Raw genomic sequence first — 27,398 nt, 5'->3', positions numbered from 1 at the left:
CTAATCCACAAATATTTGTGTATACGTGATACATGCAGAGCAAAGAACTGGATTAAAGTAAAATAAATGTGACAATATTTTCAAATGTTTTATTTCTGGGACATTTTGATAAGCAAGTATCATAAGGAGATTCTCTTGAGAGTTATTACATCCCTTCCTGTCCTTTGACCACGGCTGTTCCCATGGTAACTTAACAGAAACCACTTGCCACCCGAAAGAAAAACCAGGGGAGTCTGTCTACAGGGCTGCAGCCGTTTATTCATTACGTGCTCATTAAGGTATTAGTATACTGATTACACTTATGTGGTTTTTAATTAGAAAGTACATCCAAAAGCAAAACAGCACAGCCATTTATACAAACTTAAAAATGTAAAGAAACAGAAAATAGAGATCAATAGATAAGGCAAATGATACATTGAGAATCCAAACCCAATACGTTAAAATATTTGGGGGATGAAGAGTGACGAACCGAAGCCACACTGAACTGGTGTGAAGTTACTCAGTGCGCTTCCCCTCCCCCGTCTGAAAAGCCTCTCCTTCCACCAGGGACGACTGAACTGCAAACCTCACACAAATGTTAACATGCCATTGCCTGACTCACACATGCGCAGGGAGAGGCAGCAACTGCTTTCTATAAATTGATCCTAACATAGTACTCCTTGAAAATGGTACCATAAATACATTGTTGCTGTAGATAATTTTTAAACATAATGCTACACTAATATTTTGAAGATTTAAACCCTTATTTGTCTTAATAACTGATCAAATGATTAGATGTTCGTTTTAGATTCTACATGAACCGATAGGAAACATGGAAGCTACTGTCAGCATAAGTAAGCACAGGGGATTGTTTTTAGGTTGCTACTTCAGCGGGCAACCGTCTGTCCTTGTAAGTCTAGAGAAATGCTGAAGTCTGAACCGATTACTAACATCTTGAAACTTGGAAGTCCAAATATGGGATGTTTTAAAGTCACATACTATGATTTTAATCTGTATTGTACTAAGTACAGAATTCCAACATATACATCTAAAGAGACTGAAAGTAAATGCTCCACAGTAAAGACGTAATAATTTAAGAAACGCTACTGACATAGAACATTTATAATCAGGAAAATAAATATTCAGGGAGCTCACCAGAAGAGTAAAGTGCTCTGCCTGCGTTATTAAAAGGTTAATGCTGGTGTATTAAATATGGCATTACCCACTGGAAAATACAGAGACTCTTAGGGTTATAATCAATATTTATTCCATAGGATCAACTGTTTTAGGGACCGACGGGAAGAGAAGAGCAGAACAAGGCACACTGACAGTGATACATTAGGGAGTAAGGGTGCTCTCTTAGGGGTAATATTTAGAGAAATGCCAACAGTATACTCTATGAATAATATGCAGAAAGAAAAATCTAATAGAATGATATATTAATGTAAGATAATTTTATAAGAAATCCAGGTCAAATAAAATTCTTTGAAGGAAATACCCAAATGCCATTGACTTATCAAAAACTATCTTGGCATATAATCTATAAAGGCAAAACTAAATAACACATTCTATCACACCAAAACAAAACCACCAACTAATTTTATACTGTGTAAAGCAAAAGACTGACATTAAGATATGACAATGCATATCAGCCAGGACGTCTTCTATAGGTGGTTTCAGCAGCAATGAGAAATACTACACAATTCAGCTCCAGCACTTAAAAAACCCAAACAAGCAACTTCCCACCTGCCTACAAGATGCAGGTGAGAAGGTGGCTTACATTTGCCACTGGGAAGCATTCGGTTTGCCACTTTGTGTCGCCCTTCTCATTCTTTATCCCCAGTTAATTATTATCTGCATAACATTTCAATCTCCTAGACCATAAGTTAATAGCTTTCAGGACAGATGCCTTGAAAGATTCTTAGGGAGGTTAAACAAACATGGTAGCCTAAAATCCTTCTCTATCACAACCACGTACACAGAGGAAGTGAAATCATCAGTAAGTGATGGGGGTGGTAGGACTTGGTGCTCAATGTCAAATTTGAAAGCACCTTGCTCCAAACAAACTTAAACTATAACTTAGTGGGATCATGAACTGTCATTCATTTTGGAAACAAAGAGAAAAACATCAAATGTTATCATTTCTTTTCTCATTGGGCAAATGTCAATAGGATCTATTACAACTTTACCACAGTTGTTTCTCTGTCTTCATGCTGTATCCATGTATGTTTCCCCCCAATGAAGAGCACGAACAATGGGCCAGTCTGGGCATTAATCATGCTCCCCTCCTGTACTGCCAAACTGCTGTGCATAAACATTTTCCAAACTTTGTGATCACATCTGGAAGTGGTTCATTTATTATTGAAAGAGAACTATCAAAAGGAAAAAACAATTTAGATTTTATCACATCCATAAACCAATTTTAAATTTTTCTAATGGAGAATTTAAGAAAAAATATTATTCTGCAGAGAGCTCTCAAACGTTTACAGGACAACTGTGAAACTAATTCACTGTCAAAAAGGGGGAATTTGGGGAGAATATTTTGGATCCAATATTCTAATTTACTATAATTCCCAATCACATTCTTTTCTATTTATTCTCTTTAAAGAGGAAACTATCACAGTCCAAGTCGTTCAATTAGCTCTTTATCAGACCATGAAGGACAAGAGAAAAAAGGAGTTTGACTACCATAGGTGATAAAACATACGCAATGAATAAAAATGGTCATGTTTTAACAAAAGGTGAAAATTTGAGATTTATGACCTATATATGATGGCTTTCAAGGGGTATAAAAATATAGCATCTCTTATTGGCAAGACACATTTTTATCAAAAATCTCATTGTCCTTTCTTCAGTGGAATGATCAACTGGGAAATTAAAAAAAAATCCACATAGTTTTTAAAAATGGACACCTGCTACTATTGATAAAATTCTCCATTTAAACTTCTATTTTAAGTAGTTTTAAAGGTAAACACTGTTTTTTTAAAAATACAATGTGTCACTTACAGATTTACTGTAAGTGAATCTTACAGTAAATGTCAGATAAGACATTTTCATTGCCCTTTACAGATTTACTTGTAACTACCTATTAAAGAAAGAAAGCATAATTATTTCAGCACAGAGGCTGGAGTTTTTATTCTAAACTTTAATTCTTCACTCATTTATTCTAAGATGAATTTAATAGTCAACCAGGAAATTGGTTTTTATTAAAGTTATTTTATGGGCAGAAAATACAGGGAAAAAGTAATAACAAATGTCATACTGTCTCTTTATGTTATGAAGCCAAATATATCCTCATAGATTTCATTTTTAAATCTGGAATTTATACCTTCAGGCCTACTATTATTTTTCAAATATCCATATAAATATTGAATCTAAAAATCAATTGGTAATTTTAATTCTCCTCTTTCTCTTCAAATTTCTTTCTTCTCTTCAGAAATGTTGACTTTCAAAAATTCACAGAATGAGCATGTTTCTTACAAAGTGGCTTGTCCTTCTTGGAGAAGAAGGTCTGACCTTCCAAACTTTCACAGCACACCTGGGGAAAAAAGTATGATATGAGATAATATAATTATTTTATCAAGGATGCGTGAAGGGGAAAACCGTTTTTTACCCAATGGATATGATGACGAAGCACTTTAGTTGGATGTGTTGGACATCCTAACGTTTCACAATTACTCTACTTCATTTCCTCTTTCAAGAGCAATGAAGAATGACTCTTTCTGGAATGCATTCTAATTTATTTAAATTACTTATCATTATTTCTCTTTATTGGGAGTTGGCCCTTATGAAAAATTAACACCTAAAGAGGTCACACTAAATATTGATATAATTTCTCTTCCCAACTTCTAATCAATGCTTTTAATCTGCCTCCTGTTGCAGAGAACCAAGGCATTCAAACAGGAAACACAATTGCTTTATCAAACATTCCCAAGCCCCCAAACACACAGGCATAAAATTCTTGAGAGGTTTTTTAAAATACATTCTTCAGTTTCTTATAATGAAAAATGTGGTCAACATCTGGCTGCTGGATGGTTATGCAGTCAGTTAACTATCCACATTTATGTCTTCTTGTCTTTCCTATTGCCTTTGTTAATTAAAGTGCTCATGAGAAGCTCCTTAAGAGAACAGAAGGCAAATCTACTAAAAATTACTTTTTTAATAGATTTTATGACATCTAAGAGATGGATGAGGTAAACGAGATTGAGTTTAATGGAAACATTTGGGATAATCATTCAACTTCCATTAACTTGACTTTGTTCCCTTCATACAATGGGTATGGAAAATTATTAGATAGATTAATTTTTTAAAAAGTCAAACATCTGAACAGAGTACCTTATTGAATATATACTTGCTAAATCAAAAAATATATGTCTTAGGTTAATGATAATCTCTGAATCTATGCTCATGAAAAATATTAAAATATGAAATATAATAGAAAAATATATTACTGTAAGTTTATTGTAGTCTCAAAAAGAAAAAAATATTCATGGACTATTGCTAAGAAAGAAAATCAACATATAGTTTTCTTCCAATGTTAATTCAATAATAGATTTTAAAATAATTATTTATTTCTATTTTAAGAAGTACTTATGCTTCCAAACATTACTAAAAAACTCCAATAAAAGAGTTTTTTTAAAAAGTAAAGGACTCTTACTATTTTAATAAATATATAGTTTCTCCTTAGAAATAAAAATGTATTAAAAACATGATTTTCTCTAAACGGTAAGCCTTTTATTATATGCCAAGTAATTTTTAAAACTGCCAAAAATCTTAATAAACAACTTTCAAAACCACTGTACAAGTAAGTATTTTTAGGTTTAAAGGATTGAAAGATACAAGAACTGTCCATCCCATCCAGTGTTTATGCTAGAACTGGCCATACGGTGCTCCTTTAATTCGGGAATGCGTTTACTTACTGAGCACACAAAGCAAGTGTCATGCCAGGTGTAGCCCAGCGCTTCCAGGAACATGTCGCCAGCTTCTATGGGAAATTCGCACCCACGGCAGATAGTTCCAAACAGTGCATAGTAATCTGTGTTGGGGGAGGGGGAGACGTCATTTAAACATGGCAGAGCTTTGGAATGATAGTTCCTAGAAAGCAGCAACAATTTGGAATTGAATGAGAAGATGAAGAAAAAGTTATTAGTAACTGGAAAATTTTCAGATGGCATATTTGGCTTGAGATACATGGATGGCATGTTTCAGGTTACCCTTGGTAAATGCTATTTACACAACTTAACACCCTTTATTCTATTTTTCTGTGTAATACTTTTCATCTCTCTCCAACTATTTAAATGCCCAAATATGTATATATAAACAAGAACACGTAGGTTATCAATAGACATAACTGTTTCAATACAATGAAAAAAACTTCCAATAACTAGCAACGATAAGGCTAATGAACTTCAACCAGAAGGAAATAACTGGTATTAGCAAATTTTATAGCTTATCTGACTTAGTGAGGAAGAAAAAAGTCCCAGGCCAACTTCCATGAAAAGTTCCATGACCAAGTTTCTAGCTGGACTGTATTACAATATAGCCACTAGGGGTTTTTTTTTTGGGGGGGGGGGGTTGCTGTATTTTCCTTACAATTTTATGACTTCATGCTTAAAATGATTAGCCAGTGAACACCATTTACTTGATATAGATTATAGTTATAAAATACTAATAGGACTTCCTTCTGGAGAAAGCGGTCTGACAAGGTATTTCTTCATTATTACTAAATTAGAATTTATAGGCATTTTAATTTTCTTATATGCAGCTACTCTCACTACTTGCGTTTACTCATGGTTCACCTTTTGGCCTTGAACATTTTCATCCAGCTTGGGCTGGCAGAGAAAGTAGGCTATTAGTGCAACTTGATCCACCTTTCTTAGCAATCTTCAGTATTCACCATTGGTTCCACACACAGCCGCAGGGTCCTGCCGTGTGCCGGGCACTGTGCCAGGCACCGGTCAGGGTGCAGTGGTGAAGGAAACTGATGTGCTGCCCTCCGTGTGGTGCTTTTGTTTTGCTTGGGAGCAGAATGTCATAATTTATTGTATTTTAAAAATAACTAACAAATAAATTCAGATTGTAAAAAGTACCATAAAGGAAAGAAAATAGTGATGTGATATAACTTAACTGGGGGATAAAAAATGATTGTGATATAATATTATGTAGGGTGGTTAGAAAGGCCTCTCTGAGGAGGTAATAGTTACATTGAGACTGGAAAAAGAAAGGAGGAACCACCACAGAACAGCCGGGGAAGAACATTCCAGTTAGAAGATACAGCAAGTACAAAAGCGCTGAGGTGGGAAGGATTTCAGCAAGCTGTATGGGCCCCTGTATGGAACCCTAGAAGCCAGTGACTGAAGGTAAGGTGGTGGGAGGTAATGCCAGCAAAGCAGGTGCTCACAAGGAACACAATTTTTACTCTAATGGAACCTGTGAACAGTATGATTCACATTTAAACGAATATTACTGTGACTACTATTTGAGGGCTGGAGAACAGAAGATCTAACATTGAGTTGGCAATTACAATGTCCAGGCAAAGGGTGAGAATGAGTTGGATTTAGTGGTGATAGCTGACATGGAGAGGAAGGAATGAATTCAACATAAACATAGCGGGTATGTGTTAGAATTTACTAATTAAATTGGATATAGGGAGAATAAGGGAAAGTGCAGAATCCAAGATGACTATTAGGTTTTCGGATAGTGGAAGGCTGGGTTAAAAACAAGGCTAGGAGGTTAAAGAAAAAGAACAAAAATAGATCAAGATGATCAGAAGTGACAGTAAAATAGACTTCAATAATGCTTTTCCCTCTCTGTAAGTAATTTTGGGGTTTTCTGTTTTCTGTTTTCAGATTTTATTTATTTTATTTCTAGACAGAGGGGAAGGGAAGGAGAAACAGGAGAGAAACATCAGTGTGTGCTTGTCTCTCACACACCCCCTACTGGGGACCTGGCCCTCAGCTCAGGCATGTGCCCTGACTGGGACTTGAACAGGTGATCGCAGGCCAGCACTCAATCCACTGAGCCACACCAGCCAGGGCCCAATTTGGGGGTTTGAAAAATAGGACTTCTTACACTACATTAAATATATTAAGGCTAGATAGTTGTTTGTATGTTTTGGCTAGATAGGGACTATCTGCCATTTAGTCCAAATGTCTTACAAAGCTTTTAAAACAAACAAGCAAAAAGCTCTTTCTTCAGAAGAATTAAGTGATGTTACAAAATGTACAATATTCTGGTTGAATCAGGGTAGGCAGCTTGTAGCCAACCTGTCCCATAAAAGCCCATGGGCAGTTCACTGGGATTTCCACAGGGCTTCCCACTGGGCAGTGTGACATAGATCTAAATTGGTCCTAACTAGGGAACTAAGAGAAAGGTGCAAATAAGAAAATATTGAGTGAGCAAAAAAGGCCTGAGTGATGTAGACCAGCCTCAAATTAGAAGTGGACTGCTCCTTTAACTTGACTACTGTGGAATATTTCCTTCTTCCAACACCACTCTCAGATATTCAAGGTAGAACAACAATCAAACTCCATAGTGGGAATGCAGTATAGTGAGTGAAGGCATGACAAAGGAAAAATATTTTAATTTTTGAAAAATGTATGCATAGTAGTAAAATCTAGGTAAGGTTGATATTAATGAGTAAGTGCTAAAGTCCACTTACAGCTTCTGGGGAGGAAAAGGAAGTGGCCAGATTTCAGGTAATAAAGCAAATGTCTGGTCCTTAAAGCTAGTTTATTAAAATTCACTTTACCAAGGGAGCACCTGAAGCCAGGATTACCCTCCCCTTCGGTTAAAGTAACAAAGGATTTCCAATTGATTGTCAAGGAAATTGCCTCAAAGAGCAAATCAGTATCATATGCAAAAATTGAACACTTGTCATGTTTATAACCACTCAAATTTTATTTACTGAATTTTAAGAGGTATGCTACAGGATTTGGCAGAATTTATAGCCATAAATTATCAGGGATTCAGGCAAAGTGTTTTTCTCCTAAGTAAAGCTTACATGTGCTCATGTCTCTTAATTAATTTGGGGTTCTCTGTTTTGACAGTCACATAAAATTGTACATAGTTATTTTGCCATATATTTAGGGTAACATTAAATGTTCCTAAAACAATTAGGAAAACTATTTTGCCTAATATTTCAACTTCATAGCAATATAGGGTTAATGCGTTACCTTCATTCAAAACTTAAGAAACTAATGGCTTCAGAAGCTTACCAGTCTCACAGTAAGGTTCACCATCCTCCAGGTGAAAAACATTATTACGAATGGGTTTTCCACAGGCCACACATACAAAACAGGAAACATGCCAAGTTTGTTTCAAAGCATTGATGACTTCCTGTTATAGGAGGGTAATTGGATGTAAAAAAAGATGACAATACATACACAAATACTTATTCGACTAGCTCAACAAATACAGCCCCTTCACACTGAACAAAGTACATACACACACTGTCTTTGCCTTGAGCTTTCCTCCCAAGTAACAGGAGATATGTAGGAACAGTCTTACAAATGATCTAAACTGATGCATTCTATATGTGCATTTTTCACAGATAGTATCAATAAACTCCTCTAAAGAATGATTAGTGTGTTGTGTAAACATTATTCGCGCAGTGCATTTCAAAAGCACTTGCTACAACACATTCTGCTTTCTCTCAAAGGGTGTCAGGAAACATTAACTTATAAAGTTTCATAGTATTTTCTTGAAAATCTCATGGAGAAAGGGCAAACATTTAAAAACTAAACAAACCTATACTTTAGTGCATTTTGGAAGCAATAACCTAATCAGTATAATCCAATCAGTTTAGCACATGTTTAGGGTTTGGGAAATTAGCTGTGACTGTACTAAGCGTACACTCAAAAGAGCACCTAAAATTTGAACCATAAAGCACGGATTCTAGTCAACAATGGCCCTATAGTTAAATATACCAAGTACCAAAAACTTGGGCCGGATTTTAATTAGTAGAAGTTTTCAGAGGGTTTTGCAAGGAATCATTTCTTTGAATTGAGAGAAAGAGATGGAGCCATTAAAATCATTTTTGAAGAATAGTCAATAACATGAAAACTTACTCTTTCCATAATATTTAACATAAAAAGAGCATGCCATACACAAAGTATGGTTATTATTTTGCAAATGAATTTCTTATAAGGGGCAAACTGGAAGGAAATCCATCCGAGGGTTAACTAGAATTATCTGGGAATGGTCAATATTAGGTCATTTTAATTTCATTCTTTACATTTTTTTGTATTTTCTAATTGTTGTAGAGTGAAATATTTTCTCTTATAATAAAAATATTGTCAAAATAAAAGAAAATGATATAGAATAAATTATTAGCCATGGAAAATGCCAGAGTTCACTACTGAAGGGCAATGAAAAGAAATGACAGTTGTTTAGACCCAAAAGATGGCCATGAACATGCACAACCAGGGTACAAGCAACCAGGCCATTTCCCGGGGCTCCCGCATACGCTTCCCTTTATATGCTGGAGACAGGTCACTACTCCTTCTTTAACAGGAAGTCAGACAACTGAACCTCAGTCCAGGGAGTCTGTCCTTCCAGTGAAGCGCGTGCCTATCTCTGAACCACCGTTTCCATTTCCTGGAACCTTCTTTGGTTCCCAGACTGTTACTTGACTTTGTTTTATTAATCATTCTAGAATCCATAGAATAGATTTATATACTGAAACAGTAATAATGTATTCTACTTATTAATTGTCACTGGGAAGGTACAACTTGAATCATTCTATGCTTTTGTTCCCAATATATTGTATAAATTAATATTTCATGTGGCATTTCATGTGGTATATTTATAATTTCACATGGTATATTTATAATTATATTTCAGGTGGTGTATTTACAATTTCTGTGTCCTCCAAGTTTTAGATATGTTTAATGATATAGTCTAAAATTAAGACTACTCTATAATTCATGCTAACTTCCCTTGATATGAATTTAGAGTTTCATTATTATATTTTCATATTGGGAATATCAGAATTCAGCAACGCTATTTCCAAATTTTGTTATTAGTTGTATGAGTTTCGTATGAGAACAGGCAACTTGGCTGCTTCTAAAATAAAATTCCAACTCCTGGTCACCCATAGGAAATGCCTGGCTCTTATTTAGTAATTGCCAACTGGGTATTCCAGAGTAGGAAATTCATTCATTCATTATTATTTATTATGTACCTGACACCTAAACTACTCCCTTTATGCAAAAAAATTTAAAAAGGTGTGGTTTTATTATTTTTCTATACAGGTATGCTCTCATAAAACTGAGGTTATATTTTTAAACATTATATGCATTCAAGAAAAACATATCATTTATAAGCCTGTTTTATATATTTCATGAGATCTGTGCCCTGTGCTTGAACCCTGACAAATAGGGAAATGCTGCTCTTATAAAAGCTATGGAATTTAATTTAAAGCAGTGAAGGTGTCAGTCCTGAGAACTCTGGTGTGTGTGGTCCTGTACGACCTCTTCGCTCCCGAGCAAACGGGGTCCTGTTGAGGCAGTACGCCCACAGTAAATTACTTTTCCCCTCAGTGGCTAGACTTTCACCAGGCAGACCAGCACTCGGCGAGACAAAACCAAAGACAACCTGCCCCGTGAGTCCTATCTACTGAGGTCTATTTAGTGTTGCTTTACAGTAATAATTACTGATGAAAACAATGATGGAAGGGGTTCATAACAGAAATTACTCTGCTTTAAAATTCACTCAGAATAAAAAGATTTCTGATACTTACTCCAAGGATCTTCCTCTGGCATCGGCCACACTCAGGAGCAAAGAACTTCTCATAGCAGAGCTCACAATACAGGGCTCCCTTTTCCTCCACAAATCCAATGTAGGCCATTGTACTTTTGCAGTGAGCGCAGTTAAATTCTTCTGGGTGCCAAGACTTTCCCAGTGCCACTAGGAATGGTCCCCTGACAAAAGTAAAGAGATCGAGCTGGCTCAGGAATCTGTTTCTAAAGTTTGCCTGGGCAGGATCTCTTCTATACAATATCCAAAGAGTTAAATGCTTGCATAATTCTCCTCCTCAGGGACTGAAGGCATGTCATTTTACGTAGGGACTTCCTGCACATTCACGTGCAAAGAGGGGAGGAGGAAGAGCACTGGAAGGCCGTATGCCCCCTCCCCTCCTTTCTTTCTGTCTTCAGGAGATTTGGTAGTGACGGCTTTTGAGTTGCAGTGAGTGAGTCTATCTGTGTCACGATGATGACTGAGAGTGAGGACGTTAACTGTGACAGAGAACAGACCCAGAAAAAATGTGGTTCCAGCAGGGATGAGAGTTTGACATTTCCATAAAATAAACAAAAGAAAAATCTTAATTTGGTAATGTCAGAGTCTTAAATATAATATTATCCAATAAAATATTCCAGTCAATTTCTGTTCCCTACACATAGTTTCATATGTTTCTCAACTTTATTACGTACGTCAAATCGTCACCCTCCAAAATGACTATAGAAACTGTAAACTGGGTACTAGAGATTGTCTGAAACTACTTAGGATGGTTTTATTTAATTCAAACATGACTTGTTTTTAATGCACACTTATATCAAAGTAACAAATGTCTGTAAAGAGATTTTTTCCCATCAAATATCATACAGTCACGAACTGATAAGATAAGGGTTTGGTGTGCTTGACAGGAATCCATTATGAAGTCTTAATCTAGTCATAAAGCCCGCAGAGCTTCAACATTCTAGCCTCTACAACTTCCTTTTCAGGAGCATCACACTAATTTTTATTCACAGAGCAGCTTCACCTCCCAGGCACATTTCCATTTATCTAATTTATCCATGCAGCATTCCTGTGAGATAGACCAGGGCAGTTACTGCGCCCTCAGTTTAACAGATGGAGTAGCCGAGATACCGAATATTCAAAAGATGGGACAAATACCATAAAAATCACTGGCTGAGTGAGGGCCAGAAGCTGAATTTCCTGAATCCCAGCATACTGCTCCAGTCAACTGACACTCTCTGCCTTTGATCTCATTACCATCGGCTACTGTCACTGAGCCACCATGGGGTAGTTGCTATTACCATCAAATACCTGACTTCCAGTCACATCACTAATAAGGAGAGTCACAGTAATAAGCATCATGAAGTTAAAGCCCTTTTTTAGCCTCTGACATTCAGTAACTATTCACCATTGGGAATTCTTAGCAAACGATGTTTACTAAGAATCTGCACCTAATTCTGAAGGAGTCAAGGAAGTAGAAAGGCACTTGAATCATTCAAATGTGTTCTGTGGGGTATTAGTGGGGGTTTTCGAGCCCCACTTTTGTTTCTTTTTTTCTTTTTCTTAAATGACACAACATCTTATTTTTCAATTACAGTTTACATTCAATGTTATTCTGTGTTAGTTCCAGTTGTACAACATAGTGTTAGACAATCATATACTTTACAGAGTGCCCCCCCCCCAGTATTTCCAGTACCCACCTGGCACCACAGTTCTTTCAGTATCACTGAGTGCAGTCCCTATGCTGTACTTTACGGCCCTGTGACTATTTTGTAAAGCTACCAATTTGTACTTACTTCCATCATATGCCATTTCTGTATGACCTAATGCATGAGCTCTCTTAGTACTTGAGACAAGAAGTTGTTATTATCTTTTACACTTCAGGGTACTATGGTGGTATTACCACTTAACAAGGAATGCCTTTGTTAGCGGATTCCTGCCAGAAGGAAAAAGGGCTACAGACCCCCTACTATGTAACCAAGTATGTTACTTGTGGTAGGTTGTCTCTCAATTTTGAACTGGTTTATAAGTAACTGTCCTGCTAAACAAGTTCTTTCTTTTACTTTTTTCAGCATATATTTGGCAAGCAGTTTTCCTTCAAATATAAACCAAGAAGTCAAAATGCTCAAAGCCAGTCAGAGTTTTACGAGAAGTCTAAGCTTTTCCACCAGGTGGGTACCTAGTTATATATGCCTGAGAAACCTGCCAAGCTAAATTTTCTGTGACCGTAACACTGGTCTGGACATTAAAGTAGTTCAGTACAGTTGACCGGGGTGAATTTTTTATAAGAGCACATCTTCAGCTCCTCCAGGAGCCTGGATGGCCCCTTGAGGCCAGTACGCTTAGTCTCCTCAGTTTGCAAAAGCAGTCAACCAACCTCGAGCTCGACATTCGTTAAAGCAAAGGGTTAGTATGTGCACGGAATAAAGAGCTTTGCTCCTGGAACATGTCTATCAGTGCTACCAGGCCGTTAACAAAGTTCATCTGAGGAAAAAAAGCCATTTAAGAAAAACTGATTGAGGACCATAACATCCATTTTCTAGATTTTCTAACGTGTGTGTTGAGATCAGCTCAGACCAGCAGAGCGATGTGTCCTGCAAATGAGACAGACCCATTCCACAGCATTATTCCTCTCATGACCAGCGTTCAGCGGGGCACCGTCAGTCTTCGCTGACCCTCGCTATAGGAAAGAGCTCTGTGGAATCCATCTCGGCTCTTCTTGCAAGTTGCTGTTTGAAAGTGTTCTTTGTTAGATCACACAAGGCCATTTTCACATGGATTCCTTGGAGAAATTCCTTTCAGATTTTTGCAACAAGAATAGTTTTGCTTCTTCTGAGTGACAGAATTATTCTTCATCTCATTGTATAGCACTTTGGAAAATTAGCTCCGTTTTTTGTTGACTGCTTGAAGGCTTAAAGCCAAATTTAGTCCAACCACAGCAAGTATGTGAGTCGATGCTGTAGGTCTGGTCCAGTCCCAATGACAAATTTCTGTCCAGTGCTCATTTTCAATCGTCCCATTCAAGATTTTCATTCTTGTTTTGCTCCCTTTTGCAATTTAGAAGATTTTCTTGTATTTCATGTATTCTTAAAAGTGGTTTTGAAAGCTTTCTGAACTAACACCCACGACACAAAATGAACGGTAATATTGTCCACCAAAAGGGTAATTTTCAGGTATTGTCTTAGTTTATCAAATTTGAACAGTGAAAGGTCCTAACAATAATAAAGAAATTCCCTCTGCATCTTTAAAAAGTGAGTTGAAAATGACCTCCGCTCCTGCCAAATCTCCTTTTCCTTTAACAAGCACGCTCTGTGCGACACTGGCTTACCCTGGTACCCCTTGGCCGCGCTGGAAGAGCATCTCCCATCAATGCCCTTGAAGATATAAACAGATTAAACAATCAAATCTCCTACTTATAACAAAGTACTCTCTTCTCTGTGTCAGCAGAGACTCATTTAACAAATTCATTAACGCAGGATTAACACTGAAGAAAGTTCTTGTTCCACATAGGATTGGGTTTCCATCTGCAAAGTGGAATGGCAGGCTTGGAGAACTGCAAAGTGGAATTAAGTATCCAGCTACCTCCTATAATACTCGGCACCTCATGAGCACTTCCTAAATACTTGTTGACTGACAAGGAAGGGAGGGGGAGAGTTAAAGCACTGATTGGCTGAGAGAAGAGCTATGGCATGAAACTTTTTATCCTGTTTATCTTCTGTGAGACTTAGGCCAAAAAGGGAGCAAATATGAAAGAAGAGATAGGGAAGGATGCTAAGAGGAAAAGAAAAGCTTACAAATAGAAAAGTGAAAGGCATTGCAAATTCCAACAGGCACAGTCTAGCAGGGATTTAACTTTGAAATCAAATGCTTACTTCTTGCCTCCCTTTGTTATTTAATTTTCATAATAACTCTCAGTGACACATATTAACTCTATAAAAACAGATGAAGCTAACACTGTAGAAGTTAGCCAGCTTTCCTAAGATCATGGTGGATGATGGACTGTAGAGCTGGATCCTCCAAGGCGCAGCCACTACAGATTAAAAATTTTACTTGGCCAAGACTTACTGCACCACTAAATGGTAAGCATCACATAAAAAAGAACTCACATGCTCAAAAATAAATATTGAATCTGATATTCTACTTAACTAGGTATAATAAGTAATGAAAATGTATAAGCTAGTTTATATAATGCTCAACTTTTAGGAAGGGCCTAACATGAGAAAACAGTCTAAGAACAACACAGCTAGAAAAACAAAACGAAATAGAAAAGATTATTGGGAGAAAATGTACAACACACAGAGTCACAAATATACACAAACACACATGCAGGAAGAGAAAAGAGTAAAAGAGAATGGAGCAAAGTGACTATCTTTTGTAATTTACATTACTTGAAATTAGAAATATTAACAATCCTCCCCAAAATTTAGAAACCTTGTATTTTTGACATCCTTAATTCATTTCTACTGGATTATCCCCAAACTTTCCAATTTAGAATATAAAAAAAATACCACTTCTTTAATTGTCTTTCTTTTTTTTCTTTCTTTCTTCCTTTCTTTATTCTTATTCTATTACAGTTGCCCCAATTTTTTCCCTTTTGCCCCCTTCTACCCAGCCCACCCCTCTCTACCACAGTCACTCCCCTCTCCCTTGTCCATGTCCATGAGGCATTCAAACACGTTCTTTGACTAATCCCTCCCCCTTCCTTCCACAATTAACTGCTCCCTCCTCCCCTCCTACAGTCTGTTCCATGTTTCTATGTCTCTGGTTCTATTTTTCTGATTAGTTTATTTTGGTCATATGGTATTTGTCTCTCACCAACTGGCTTATTTCACAACACAATAGTCTCTAGTTCCACCCATGCTGTCGCAAAAGATAGGAATTCCTTCTTTCTTTCTGCTGCATAGTATTCCATTATGTAAATATATCACAGTTTTTTTTTTAATCCACTCACCTACTGATGGGTACTTAGGCTGCTTCCAAGTGCTATTGTAAACAGTGTTGCTGTGAACACAGGGGGGTCTAAGTTCTTTCAAATCGGTGTTTCAGGATTCTTAAGGTATAACCCTCTCAGCATTGGAATCGCTGAGTCAAAAGGCAGTTCCATTTTTAATTTTTTTGAGGAATTTCCATATGTTTTCCACAGTATCATCTTTAACTCACACTCCTTTAAAAGACTGCTTTTAAAAGGTTGTAAGGCCACTTATAAATAGCTTTTTATTTGAAAGACATGAAGGACATGCTCCTTAAGAAAAAATGCACAGGTAAAATGAGCCCAATCATAAGAGTGCATAAAAGAACAAGTTCTAAAACAGGTAATATTAATTGATAATTTAAAAACAAGCTAACTGGAGGCAATTACAGTCAATTCACATTGAGGTTATTATAAAATTAGATAAGCAGGAGAAATGTGATTCTATGTAACAGGACGAGTAGAATATAATTTCAGTTTGGCAAGGCTGATAGCGTGCACTCCTCCAAATATTTTTAACAAGCTCGTTCACCCACTGGACATGTAGTAAATGCAATGACAAGTGCCAGGCACCGTTCTGGGAGCAGAAACAGTACCAAGAAACAAAGCCAGAAAAAGCCCTGCTTGCGTGGAACTCACATTCTAGTATGGTGGAGAGAGACAACAAAAAAGACAAATACAGTATATGGTATGTTAGATTTTAATGCTGGAGATAAAAATAAAGCAGGGATGGAAGACAGGGAGACTATATGTGGGGGGCTGGGAGTGGCCAGGAATACTCTGATAATTGAGTAAAGACCTGAAGGAGAAGAAAGTGAGCTATGCAAATGTCTAGGGGGAGAGAATTTAGGCACAAGAAACAGCAATTTTTCACAACTATAAATCTGAAATCTTGTTCTGCGTCTTTGGTCGTTTCTTTAAATTAAGGAATTAACACATTAAATCAAGAAACCTTTTATTTTGAAGTAAAATCTTAACCAGAAGGGAAAATAAATAAAATCTATTAATACAGGAGTATTCAGAGATTGGAATGGATGGTGAGACAGGCAAAACTCTATGCCAGCCTCTCCTTAGAGTAACTGAGATGCCTCTCCTTATGAGAAAAATATGAAAAATCACTGAGCAAGAAATAATTCGGTAATGTTAAAATTCTCTTTCTCACTAGAATTAACTGCGGGTTGACTGAACGTGATTGTTCTGGTGCTGTAATGCAGGCAAAAGCAGAACAATAGTGTTGTGGCTATTTTTTTTAAAAGCATTCCCTATCTAAGAAGAAATTCAAGCACCATAAATCCCCTACTTCTTTCACAAAGATGCTAAGAAGCTAAACATGAATGGTCCATTTAACTCCATACAATTAATACAAGTGGTCAATAGATTTTAATGCCACTAGATGCAACAGTCAAGAAATAAGCTAGAGTTTTCATAAGTCCATTCTACCATGGAAACTAAAAAGTGATTTTGGCTATATTAGGCTGATTTTCTGTTTCCCTATTATACCAGCATTCCAACAGTCAATCTATTCATGAGTGGAAGAAATGGTACTTCTATCATAAATGGATTGGAAATGTTCATAGCAAACTTAATCAAAGCTTTAGTAGAATTTCCTAAATTGTAACACCCTAGTCATCTGTAAAAAGCAACTAACTAATCAAAGTAGTGCCTAAATAACACAATTTAGGCAGAATATTCACAGTCTTTTCAGGATTCAAACAAACCAAAATTTTTAAGCATTAAATCAAAATAAAATGATTTATAGAGTTTTAAGCTAAATATGTTCTATGAGAGATAGCCAGTTCAATACTAATATTCAGTGATACAGGTTTCTGAGGTTTTTCCAAAAACAATTAACTTTACTAAAAATAAAACACAAACTTTGCCTTAGTTTGGATTTATTTTAGAATGTTTTGAAAATTTGAAATATTTAGAAAATAAATATAAAACAAACAATATAAACTCTAGCTGCAACGCTCTACATTGAAAGTATCAAGTCTGCGTCTGCAGCTTGTTTTTGAAACAGGTGTGCAAGAGAATGTCACTTGATCTAACGCCGCCTTGCTTCGGTAAGTGATACTGGCATTTGAGGCCAAGAACTGGAATTATGCTTTGACTAGGTCTCTGAACTGACCAAATCTATTCAAGTTGCTTTAGCATTTGAGCACCAAGCAAATGTGCTATGTTAATTACTGTTAGAAGATCTTGACATGAACTAATCCCTGCTCTTATTAGTTTCCCTACAAATGAAGCTTTAATGTTTAACTGATAACAAGTGCTGGGATAATCCAGAGCAATACAAAATTTAACAGATGAAGGAGCAATAAGTGATGGCCATTCATGTTATTAACATAATATGTATTTATTTCACATGATGAGAACACTGTGCACTAAAATTTCACCCTGGTCTAGTATTAAAACTGAAACCAAGGTAGGTAGGGGTACGGATATAATTTCTATCCATTCTAAGTTTTTCAGATGTGCTAGTAGTAGTGATTGCAGGAGGTCACAGAATATGATAATCAGACACTATGAATCAGCAACTGGAATGATCTGACATATTGCTAACCCATCTAATTACTTGCTTACACAGCTATACAAGCAACAGTGACTCCTGTCTCCATAAAGGGTGTCTGTGCCCACCATATTGTATTCCTAAATACCAGTCTACCTAACAAAAATACCGTAACTCACAGAAGCAATGTGACAAGCTAGAATATTTTATTTCATTAATATTAAACCTAAAGCCCTGGCTGGCTGGCCCAGTTGGTTAGAGCATCATTCCAATAAGTCAAGGTTGCAGGTGTGATCCTCAATCAGAGCACTTACAAGAAGCAACCAATGAATGCATAAATAAGTGGAACAACAAATTGATGTTTCTCTCTCTCTCAAATCAATAAATAAAAATTAAAAAATTAAATCTAAAAATATAACTAACTACAGTTAGTAATTAAAAACTGTTTTATGTAAAATAGTCAGAAAAAGCTCAGGACCATATGATTTAACTCACATGGGATATAAAACTGAAACTCACAGACACAGACGACAGTATGGCAGTTTCCAGAGGGAAGGGGGCTGGGGGATTAGTGAAGGGTGAAGGGGCCAAATGCATGGTGAAAGAAGATGATTTGACTTTGGATGGTGGGCCCACAGTGCAATGTACTGATTGTGCATCATAGAAATATACACTTGGAACCTGTATGACCTTATTAACTAATGTCACACCAATAAATTTAATAAAATAAAAAGGTATATAGCATTTTATTTACTAGGCTAAAGTAGTACTACCACACTAGAGTAGTACTTTTAGAAAAATGACTCTAACCGAATTAATATTATGGCCTGAAACCTGAGTGGGTCTAGAGTCACACGTGATCTGCTCAGGTCACAGATGCACTGAACGCCTCTGAGTGCTGGTTACGGTGCCAGACTGTGGAAACCTCTGCTGACTTTCTTCTCCTCATAGCCACTATTATTGCTAGCACTGCTACTGGCTAACTCTTAGTAAGCAGGCACCACCCACTGTGGACATTATTACAATTTAAGTGAAAAATAACAGTTTACAAAAAGTGTATTATGATTCCACTTCTGGAAACAAAATCTGTCCTCAGGTGTGTGTGTCTTGAAAGTGTGACTTAAAATACTAACAGTGGCTCTCTTAGGAAGTGGATTTATGGATGAACTTTTATTTTTGCTTTCAGTTCTTCTGTATTTTTGAAATGTCACAATGAACATGGACTAACTTTAAAATATAAAGTTGTTTTTATTTTTAATCATGTATTGTGTGCTGTATTCTCGACTCATTTATTATTTAATAGTGGGTTCAGGAGAAGAGCATTTGTACTTGATTTTTAAAGAAAGTATTAAGGCTGCTTAGGCCCCGGTTTCAGTATTAACAAGACACATTATCCTAAGCAATAATTATGTAATCGAGGAGGGGAAAAGTCTTAACCTTATTCAACTTCAGAGAACCTCTGTTTCAACTATTTCACAACAGGATAAATTAAAAAACGAGGAGAGAGCTTGAGCAGTCATTTTGACTGATCATTTGTTACTGCCAACTAGGCAACTCACAAAGTGGCAACAAGGACCTGCTGGTGGGATCCCTGCCGTCACCATTCACACCTTTACCTCATAACATTTTCTTTTCTTTTTTTTTTTTTAACATTTTTTAAACTGTTGTTCACGTACAGTTTTCTGCCTTTTCCCCCTACCCCTCCCCACCACCCTATACCTCCCTACCTCCCTCCCCTGTTTCCACCCCCCCCTTGTTATTGTCCGTATGTCCTTTATAACTGTTCTTGTAAACCCTTCACCCTTTTCCCCCATTATCCCTTCCCCTCTCCCTTCTGGTCACTGACATTTTCAAAGCCGCTTATTAAGGAATGCTCAGAGATTTAATAAGTACTAGTACAGTACACTCACTTAAGATCTCTGGGACTTTTTTCCTACTTGGAATTTAAGAGACTATAAAGATTTTGATAAAAATATAAAGAAGCAGGTTATGATCTAATCTAAAATTTAAAGCATTACATAGAGTCTGAAGGTAATTATATTTTTCGGTGCTTAGGGACACAAAAAGCCAATCTTCTTCCGCACAGACTCAAAGTTCTTTATGTTACGTCACTAGTTATTTTTCATCTAAGTGAAAGTCCTCACTTTTATAATTTGTAATAATGAAAGTTGGACAAATGATCTTCAGGATCCCTTCGAGGCTTAAAATTTTATCATTCTCTGAAAGGCTACATTAATCGTTATTTTTTACTTAGAAATTATTAACTGAAAAAAATAGTATTTTTAGTTCTAATTTCAAGGGCCCAGAAGTACTTTTCATTAAAAAAGATTCTAACAAATAGATTCATATTTATCTACTTCAATAACAACTTACATAAAAATATGACAAGAATATTTTCCCTAGTAAAACTGTGAATCAGAATATTTTTTAAAAAATCAACATTGGTATTAAGTACTTCTAAGAAATTTCCAAAAAAACCAACCTGATAACCTGGTTGCAGTGGGCGCACATCGGAGTGCGCTTCCCCGCTGGGATGTGCTCAGCTCTCTGCACTAAAGTGTCCTGGCCGCCTGGCTGGGGCTGCCCCACAGCTGAGTTGGCTGGTGGTGCTGCTCCTGAGATTCTTCCAGTGGGAGGTGCTAGGAATTAAAACACAAAACAATAATCAGAATGAGAGTAAGCCAAATATAAACTTTTTCTAATAAGTAATATTACTTTTTAAAATAATCTATTCACTTACTCGCATTTAAGAAGAGGCTACGTACCTAACACTAGACTGACTACAGGGATAAATGGAAAGGAAAATCAAGGATTACAACATCAAGGGTTATGACACATGTATGCATAACATGTTTTGGAAGAAGGAGAAATACTTCTGCTTCCAAGAGGAGATACGGTTAGGGTGCACATTGACAACATCTTTAACCATTAATTAGATTTAACTTGAAATATATCATAGGCACATTAAAAATTTCGGTGGGTTGAAAATAACAACTCTTTATTGTCATCTATATTCTCTCTCTTCCCCGTATTACCTAAGACTGTGCAATCAGTCGTCCAGTTACGTAAGGCAGCTACAAAAGAATCATCCTAGGACCTCCTTCTCCCTCCCCTGTGGTCATACTGGGTTCTGATAATTTTAAATCACAATAATTCTTAGTTTTGCCTCCTCATCTCCATTTCTGCAATACTGTCCTGGTTTAGGTCCTCAAGGTCTCCCACCTGGACTAGCCACCAAACTGTCTTATCCTCCACAAATTCATACTCCCAACTGCCACCTAAGACTGCAGTATGGCCTGGTCACAGACCCCGTTCTAGGGTTTCCCCGTTCTTCAACCACTGAATACAGTATATACTTCTAATCTCTGCATACAAGGCCCACCAGTGGTCTCTGCCTTTCAGTTCATGCTACAGCCAATATCAAATTGGCTACTGCCTCGCTTTTTCCTGTGACCGGGTCTTTCCTGTCATTTCTCTATGCTTCTTCCTCTTTATTGAGTAACCACTGCTTACTCGGTAAGATTCAGCCCAAAAGTCAACTGCTCCAAAAACCCTCCTTGAATTGCCTCTCCTTGCGACTCCCCCCACATAATCCCATTTAAATGTTTCTCTTCAATGTTCCCGTAATTTTCGGTGAATGATTTTATTGTTTCTACTACATTTATCTGTCTTCTTCTCCAACTACATAGTAAGCTCACTGAGGGTAGGAACTATGTCTTATTCATTACCCTCACAATTAATACTGTGTCTGGAATAAATAAATGAATGAATAAACAAACTGGAATCAATACATAAGTGAATGAATGCAAGACTATAAAGGACTGACACCAACAGAAGGCTGGCTTCTTACTCATTAAGCAAGTAAAATGTAAGGGAAGAGAAAAAACATACATTAAAGAGGTTTAAAAGGAACAACTTTTAAGAAAAACACACCCAATACAAATTAACAAAGTGTGTGTGTGTGTACACATGTGTATATGTTGACAGAATCCATATTAAAGGTGTGGTCAAAACTGGACAAGATTCATTAGGATAAATGAGAAAATAATTCTCCTTCACCAGAATAAAGCCTGTTAGTTACAGACCCAGACACGCCGCATTTATAAACACTTAGCACGTCTACGGTGCTCTGCCTGGCACTGGAGCTGTGAAACAGCACTTTACAGGCCAGGGAACTCTACTGCTGCCCACGTTTCAAGTGAGTCAACTGGACTCGGAGTGTGTTTTCATTCTCTTAAACTCACACTCTCTCTTGTAGAAGTGGGAAAGACAGTTCCTGTAATATTCACTTGGTACACTCTCTTCCTTGTTATCTCGTTTACTCACACGCACACCTGCTGCCTCTGTCTTCAGTTTCTAGCCCCAGGTCTGATTTCTCTTGGAGCACCAGATAAGCCTTTCCAATGCCAAATCTCGCTCTTGTCTTCATGTTCACGGTATGCAAAATGCTTTTACCTTCTTGCACACATTGCCAGCTCTTCCTAAGAACTATGGTTTGAATTTTCCCATTTACTCAGACATGGCCCTCTGCCTCCCTGACACTCAGTCTCCAGATGCGAACAACAGTTTCATTACAAGTGTTTCCTTGTAAGGGACAGAAGGTCTGTCCCTTCTTTCTAATCGGAACCCATCTCTAATCTCCGAGCCCTGGTTTGAATCCCTCCAGTCCGGACCGCTACAAGTCTCCAAAGCACTCTCTCTGCTGCTGGTCTCTTCCTCAACTTCTTCTACTAGACTCTTTTCCCAAATACACTAGTCTGATCACACATTCTTTTTTATGAAGTTTCTAGTAACTCCCCACTGTGAACTATGTGCAGTCCTGACAGTCTGTTCCCTGAGCAAGCTCATTCCAATCTTCTTTATAATGCCTTTTACACTCACATACATCCCTGTCATCATCATCATACTCGATTACAGTTCTTTAACATTTAACTTGTGCTGGCACTATTCTCAAATCCTTACAACAGCTAGGATTTAGGCATGATCATACCGCTTTTTTACTCGGAGGTAAAGGGAGGTTAAGAAACCTGCCCAAGGTCAAACACAAAATAAAGGGCAGCCCTGGATCTGGGCGGTCTGGCTCTAGAGTGTGCTCTTAAGCACCATGCGCTAGTCCACTCACTGTCCCTTGAACGTGTTACGTCATCCCCTGCTTCTGTGATCCTCAGCCAATGAAATATCCCGTCCTCCTCTGCTACACAGTTTTCCCATTCTGCAAGCCTCATGAAAGTTCCATTTCTATCCTCACTATTCCCTGACCATCCCAGCTAGGAGCATTCTTTTGCTCCCTTTAACATCTATTAACAACCCCGCCTGTATAATTTATTTAATATTTACTGATAGGACCTGTAGTACCTTTTGCTCCCTAACTCAATGACAAACTCTTAAAAAATGAGGACAAGCTATACCCATTACCAGAACACTGCCTTAAACACAGAGGGCAAAAAAAATAATAATAATATTTAATCAAGTAAATGAAAAAGGGAAGGTTTTAAATCACTTTCATGTTGCCTTTTTAAAGGAGAATATTAAGGTATAGATTTTTAAAATGTGGATTGGGTTCAGGATTTCAAACAGTGGGAAAGTTACCAGTTGAAAAATCTGAAACTCAGACCTCAAAGAGAGTCAAACCCTTTCATCTACAACATGCCTTTATTTTATCACATTATCTATGCATAAGCTTTAAAGAACTGAGTCACTGAGACAGTTTTAGCAATAAAAGAGTGTGGTAATTCTGCATCAGTCATTGTAAAATGGGACATAATCCACCTGGCCCAGGCCTCAAGGAGAAGGTACATGGGGAACTAACTCATTTAACATGAGAAGCCATTCTTACACATGAAACATCTGATCATCCTAAGCACCTCGAAAAAGGCTCTAAGTAACTGCTGTTTCTTTCTGGTGAAGAAAAGCCTTGCTTTCTGTTCCTGCCCCATTCGAACCATTTTGGGTAAGACCAAAGTTCTCACACCTCCGTTTTGTTGCTGTGTTGCTAGCACACTGGCCCACACAAAGCTACACAAGCCTGTTAATTACCAAGCCCTGGACATTTCCAAGACCTGGTTATTTCCTGTGTGAGTGAAGTGATGTTTCATTTCTTCAGATTGAATTTCTCACTACTCTAGCACAGGAATGGGCAACTTTTAAGCCATCAAGTGCCAACTGCCAGCCTGTGCTCACTTGGCTTATTGGGGACAGGGAGGTGTAAAAAGGTGAGGTCTTGGAAGTGGGAAAGCTGAGCCCTGCCTCCTTTAAAATTCTGCAGAGAAGTGACGACCATATAGAGAAAGCAGTCTTCCACAGATAGTAGTGACTAAAAAACACCTCAAATTTATTGAACTCATCCTAAAAATCACCTACGTTAAGGTAGAAAAAATACACCTCTTTAGAAGTAGCAGCTTAAAGATGACAATCTACTTATTTGTAATGTTTCCTTTTGAAGTCCCAGTAGAACTATGAAATAGCAATGTGGGATTAGCCCACTTCATGAGCTAGCAATCTAAGTCGCAAAAAATGTAAGTGATTTATTCTAACTGAATAATGAATGAGTCAGTAAAGGGTCACAATGGGAACATTAGGAAGTTTTCCTTTTGAGCTTAATCTTGAGCTACTTCCATTAAATTTGGCTTCTTTTGTGGCTAATCTCTAGCCTACTAGGATCATGTTTTAAAAACAATTTTTTCTTTTGTATCAAACACATTTCAGCACAAAACTCATGTAGAAATTTAGAGCCACTAGCTACTTTCCAATGCAATAGTGTTCGCGAGAATATCTTTTACTTACTTTAGAATGGTCATTTATGAGTTTTCTAAGGTTTTATATGACATATACTCGTAATTATTCTATGCTTTTGTTTTTTTAAACTAAGATAGTCAAACCTAAAATTACAAAGATTATCATTAAATAAGTGAACATAAATTAGTGGGAACATCCAGAGGCATAAGAGAATAATTTCTTAGCATGTAATATGTAAAGCTGTCAAATTATCAGTAAAATTTAATACCCACAATATGTTAACTTGCTAGTTTTTAAAATGTCTGCCCCAGTGAGACAGCTGACAGTTCTAAGGGCCAGTACTTCTTCCAACAGCAGCCAGACTGCTGAGTTACTGAACAGGAACTTTACCACTCATTTGGACCGCACATTACTAATCGACGATACAGAATTTTTAAAAATTGAACTGCATAATATTCATTAACTTAGAAAAACACCTACTTCCTATTACTGGGTAACTTTGTGATGTTATTTGGAAAGATAAAGTGAAAGTTCTTTACTTTAGAAAGCTCTTAACTGCATTTTTTCCCAAAGCAGATGATTGAAGTTTGTATTATTTCGCAAATTAGTTAACAGAAGTTTTACACAATCTTATCCTGAGATTTATTTTTCTTTTCTAATCTCTAGAAGGCCCCAACCAAGTGATTGTCAAGTTTATCCAAGTAACTTCTGCACTATGGGCCACGGAAGGACATTATTGGGGGTTTGCTTACACAGTATGTAATATACAATACTATAAAATACTATGTAATAAGGAATTATAAATTATCTAATTATTTACTATGTATTTCAAAAATAACTGAGCTCATTAAAAAGCATTTATTTACCTAAATAAGGAGTTTACAGATTAAGAGCAATAGAACTCCAGGTAATACAATCTGTGAATTCTCTGAAAACAGACATTTTATAACTGTATTAAGAATAAGGTGGGTTATTTGATATATTTTTTCCCATCCCTGTACCAAAAAAGGCTGTTAACTCTACACCAATACACTTAAAAAAAACAATAGTGGCCTTAGCTGGAGTGGCTCAGTGGACTGAGTGCTAGCCTGTAAACCAAAGGGTCACCTGTGGGATTCCCAGTCAGGGCACATGCCTGGGTTGTGGGCCAGGTCCCCAGTAAGGGGCGCACAAGAGGCAACCACACATTGGTGTTTCTCTCCCTCTCTTTTTCCCTCCTTTCCCCTCTCTCTAAAAATAAATAAATAAAATCTTTAAAATAATAAATAAAAGAGCTGGTTGACATGAAGAGGGGGAAAAAAAGAATAAAATATAAAAAACAAATAGTGAAGATTACAGTGTATACATTAAACTCCTGGCTAGATTATACTTGAATACACAAGAAATTCGTAACTCTTTACTTTCAACTTTCAGCAAAATATTCTTATTATTAATATAGTAAGTAAAAATACAACATTGCATCAAATCTTACTTGACAATTTTACATAAGCCAGTTGGGGTTGGGGAGTGGGATGGTGGTGATGTCACAAAAAACAAACTTAAGTAACAACAGATGTTACTAGTGCCTTCTCAGGTACATTAATTTTATTAGATGTAGTGCTTCTGAATTGCTGAACATATCATTCAGGAGAAGAAGTTTGATGCTGGAAGATGAACTGCTCACAACAGTATAAAAAATGCATAACCTGATGACTTCTTACCAGCTCTACAGTGCATCCTGGTCCAAGCCACTGTCATCTCTCCTTTGGCTTATTGCAGTTACTGCCTCTAGGTCTTGCTTCCACGCTTGCCAACAACACGGAAACCAGTAAAAACTAAATCAGATTATGCTGCTACTCTGCTCCAAATCCTCCAATAGCTCCCTCCTTAAATTAGAACTAAAACCAAAGGTCCTATAGAATCTGACTCCTCCTATCTCCCTGACCTGATCTGCCCCTCTCTCCTTGGCCCACTACATACCCCACAGACCCCTTTACTACTCCTCTAAATGGCAAGCATGCTTCTGGTTCTGGGCTCTTGCACTTTTCTAATCCCTCCGCCTGGACATCTTTCCCCCAGCTTTTGCATGGCTTGTGTCCACATTTCCTTCAGGTCTCTGCTCAAAGGCCATTTATCAAGTGGCTTTCTCTGACCATCCTATACAAACAGCAACCCCCTCTCCCACAAACCAGCATTCCCTATACTCTTTAATTGGTTTATCTTTCTCCACAGCACTCATCTCATATATTCTGTATTCTTTTTATTGCTTGTATTATCTATCTCTTCACACCGTGAGGTCAAGGAGACTGTTTTTTGTTTGTTACACGGCAGTCCTTGGCATATTGCTTAATAAGTCTTTGTTTAGAGAGTGAATGACTCCAGCACCAAAATAAATGTCTTCCCATTAAAAGGAACCAGACTTTTTAGAAACACTGCTGATTCTAGGACTGGGGGAAAAAACGAACAAGGAATGTCTAGAATATCTTGTTC

General features: G+C 37.2%; 1 protein-coding gene across 7 annotated transcripts in view; it reads right to left on the bottom strand.

The window, feature by feature from the left end:
- Positions 1-238: 238 nt before the first annotated feature.
- The window catches only part of PDLIM5 (PDZ and LIM domain 5), a 209,351-nt gene continuing 182,191 nt past the window's right edge, over positions 239-27,398 (bottom strand). For all 7 annotated transcript variants that reach the window (XM_024574820.3, XM_024574819.3, XM_053922919.1 and 4 more), the window contains 5 exons: positions 20,677-20,833; positions 10,721-10,901; positions 8,196-8,316; positions 4,899-5,014; positions 239-3,517 (listed from right to left, as the gene is read on the bottom strand). In XM_024574820.3, the coding sequence (XP_024430588.2) occupies positions 3,428-3,517; positions 4,899-5,014; positions 8,196-8,316; positions 10,721-10,901; positions 20,677-20,833 (665 nt within the window). In that variant the 3' untranslated portion in view covers positions 239-3,427. The remainder of the gene's footprint in view (positions 3,518-4,898; positions 5,015-8,195; positions 8,317-10,720; positions 10,902-20,676; positions 20,834-27,398) is intronic.

This window comes from Desmodus rotundus, chromosome 4 (genome assembly GCF_022682495.2).
Source record: "Desmodus rotundus isolate HL8 chromosome 4, HLdesRot8A.1, whole genome shotgun sequence".
Classification (NCBI taxonomy): domain Eukaryota; kingdom Metazoa; phylum Chordata; class Mammalia; order Chiroptera; family Phyllostomidae; genus Desmodus; species Desmodus rotundus.
The sequence above is the reverse complement of the archived record's forward strand: the minus strand, read 5'-3'. Positions and strand labels throughout refer to the sequence as shown.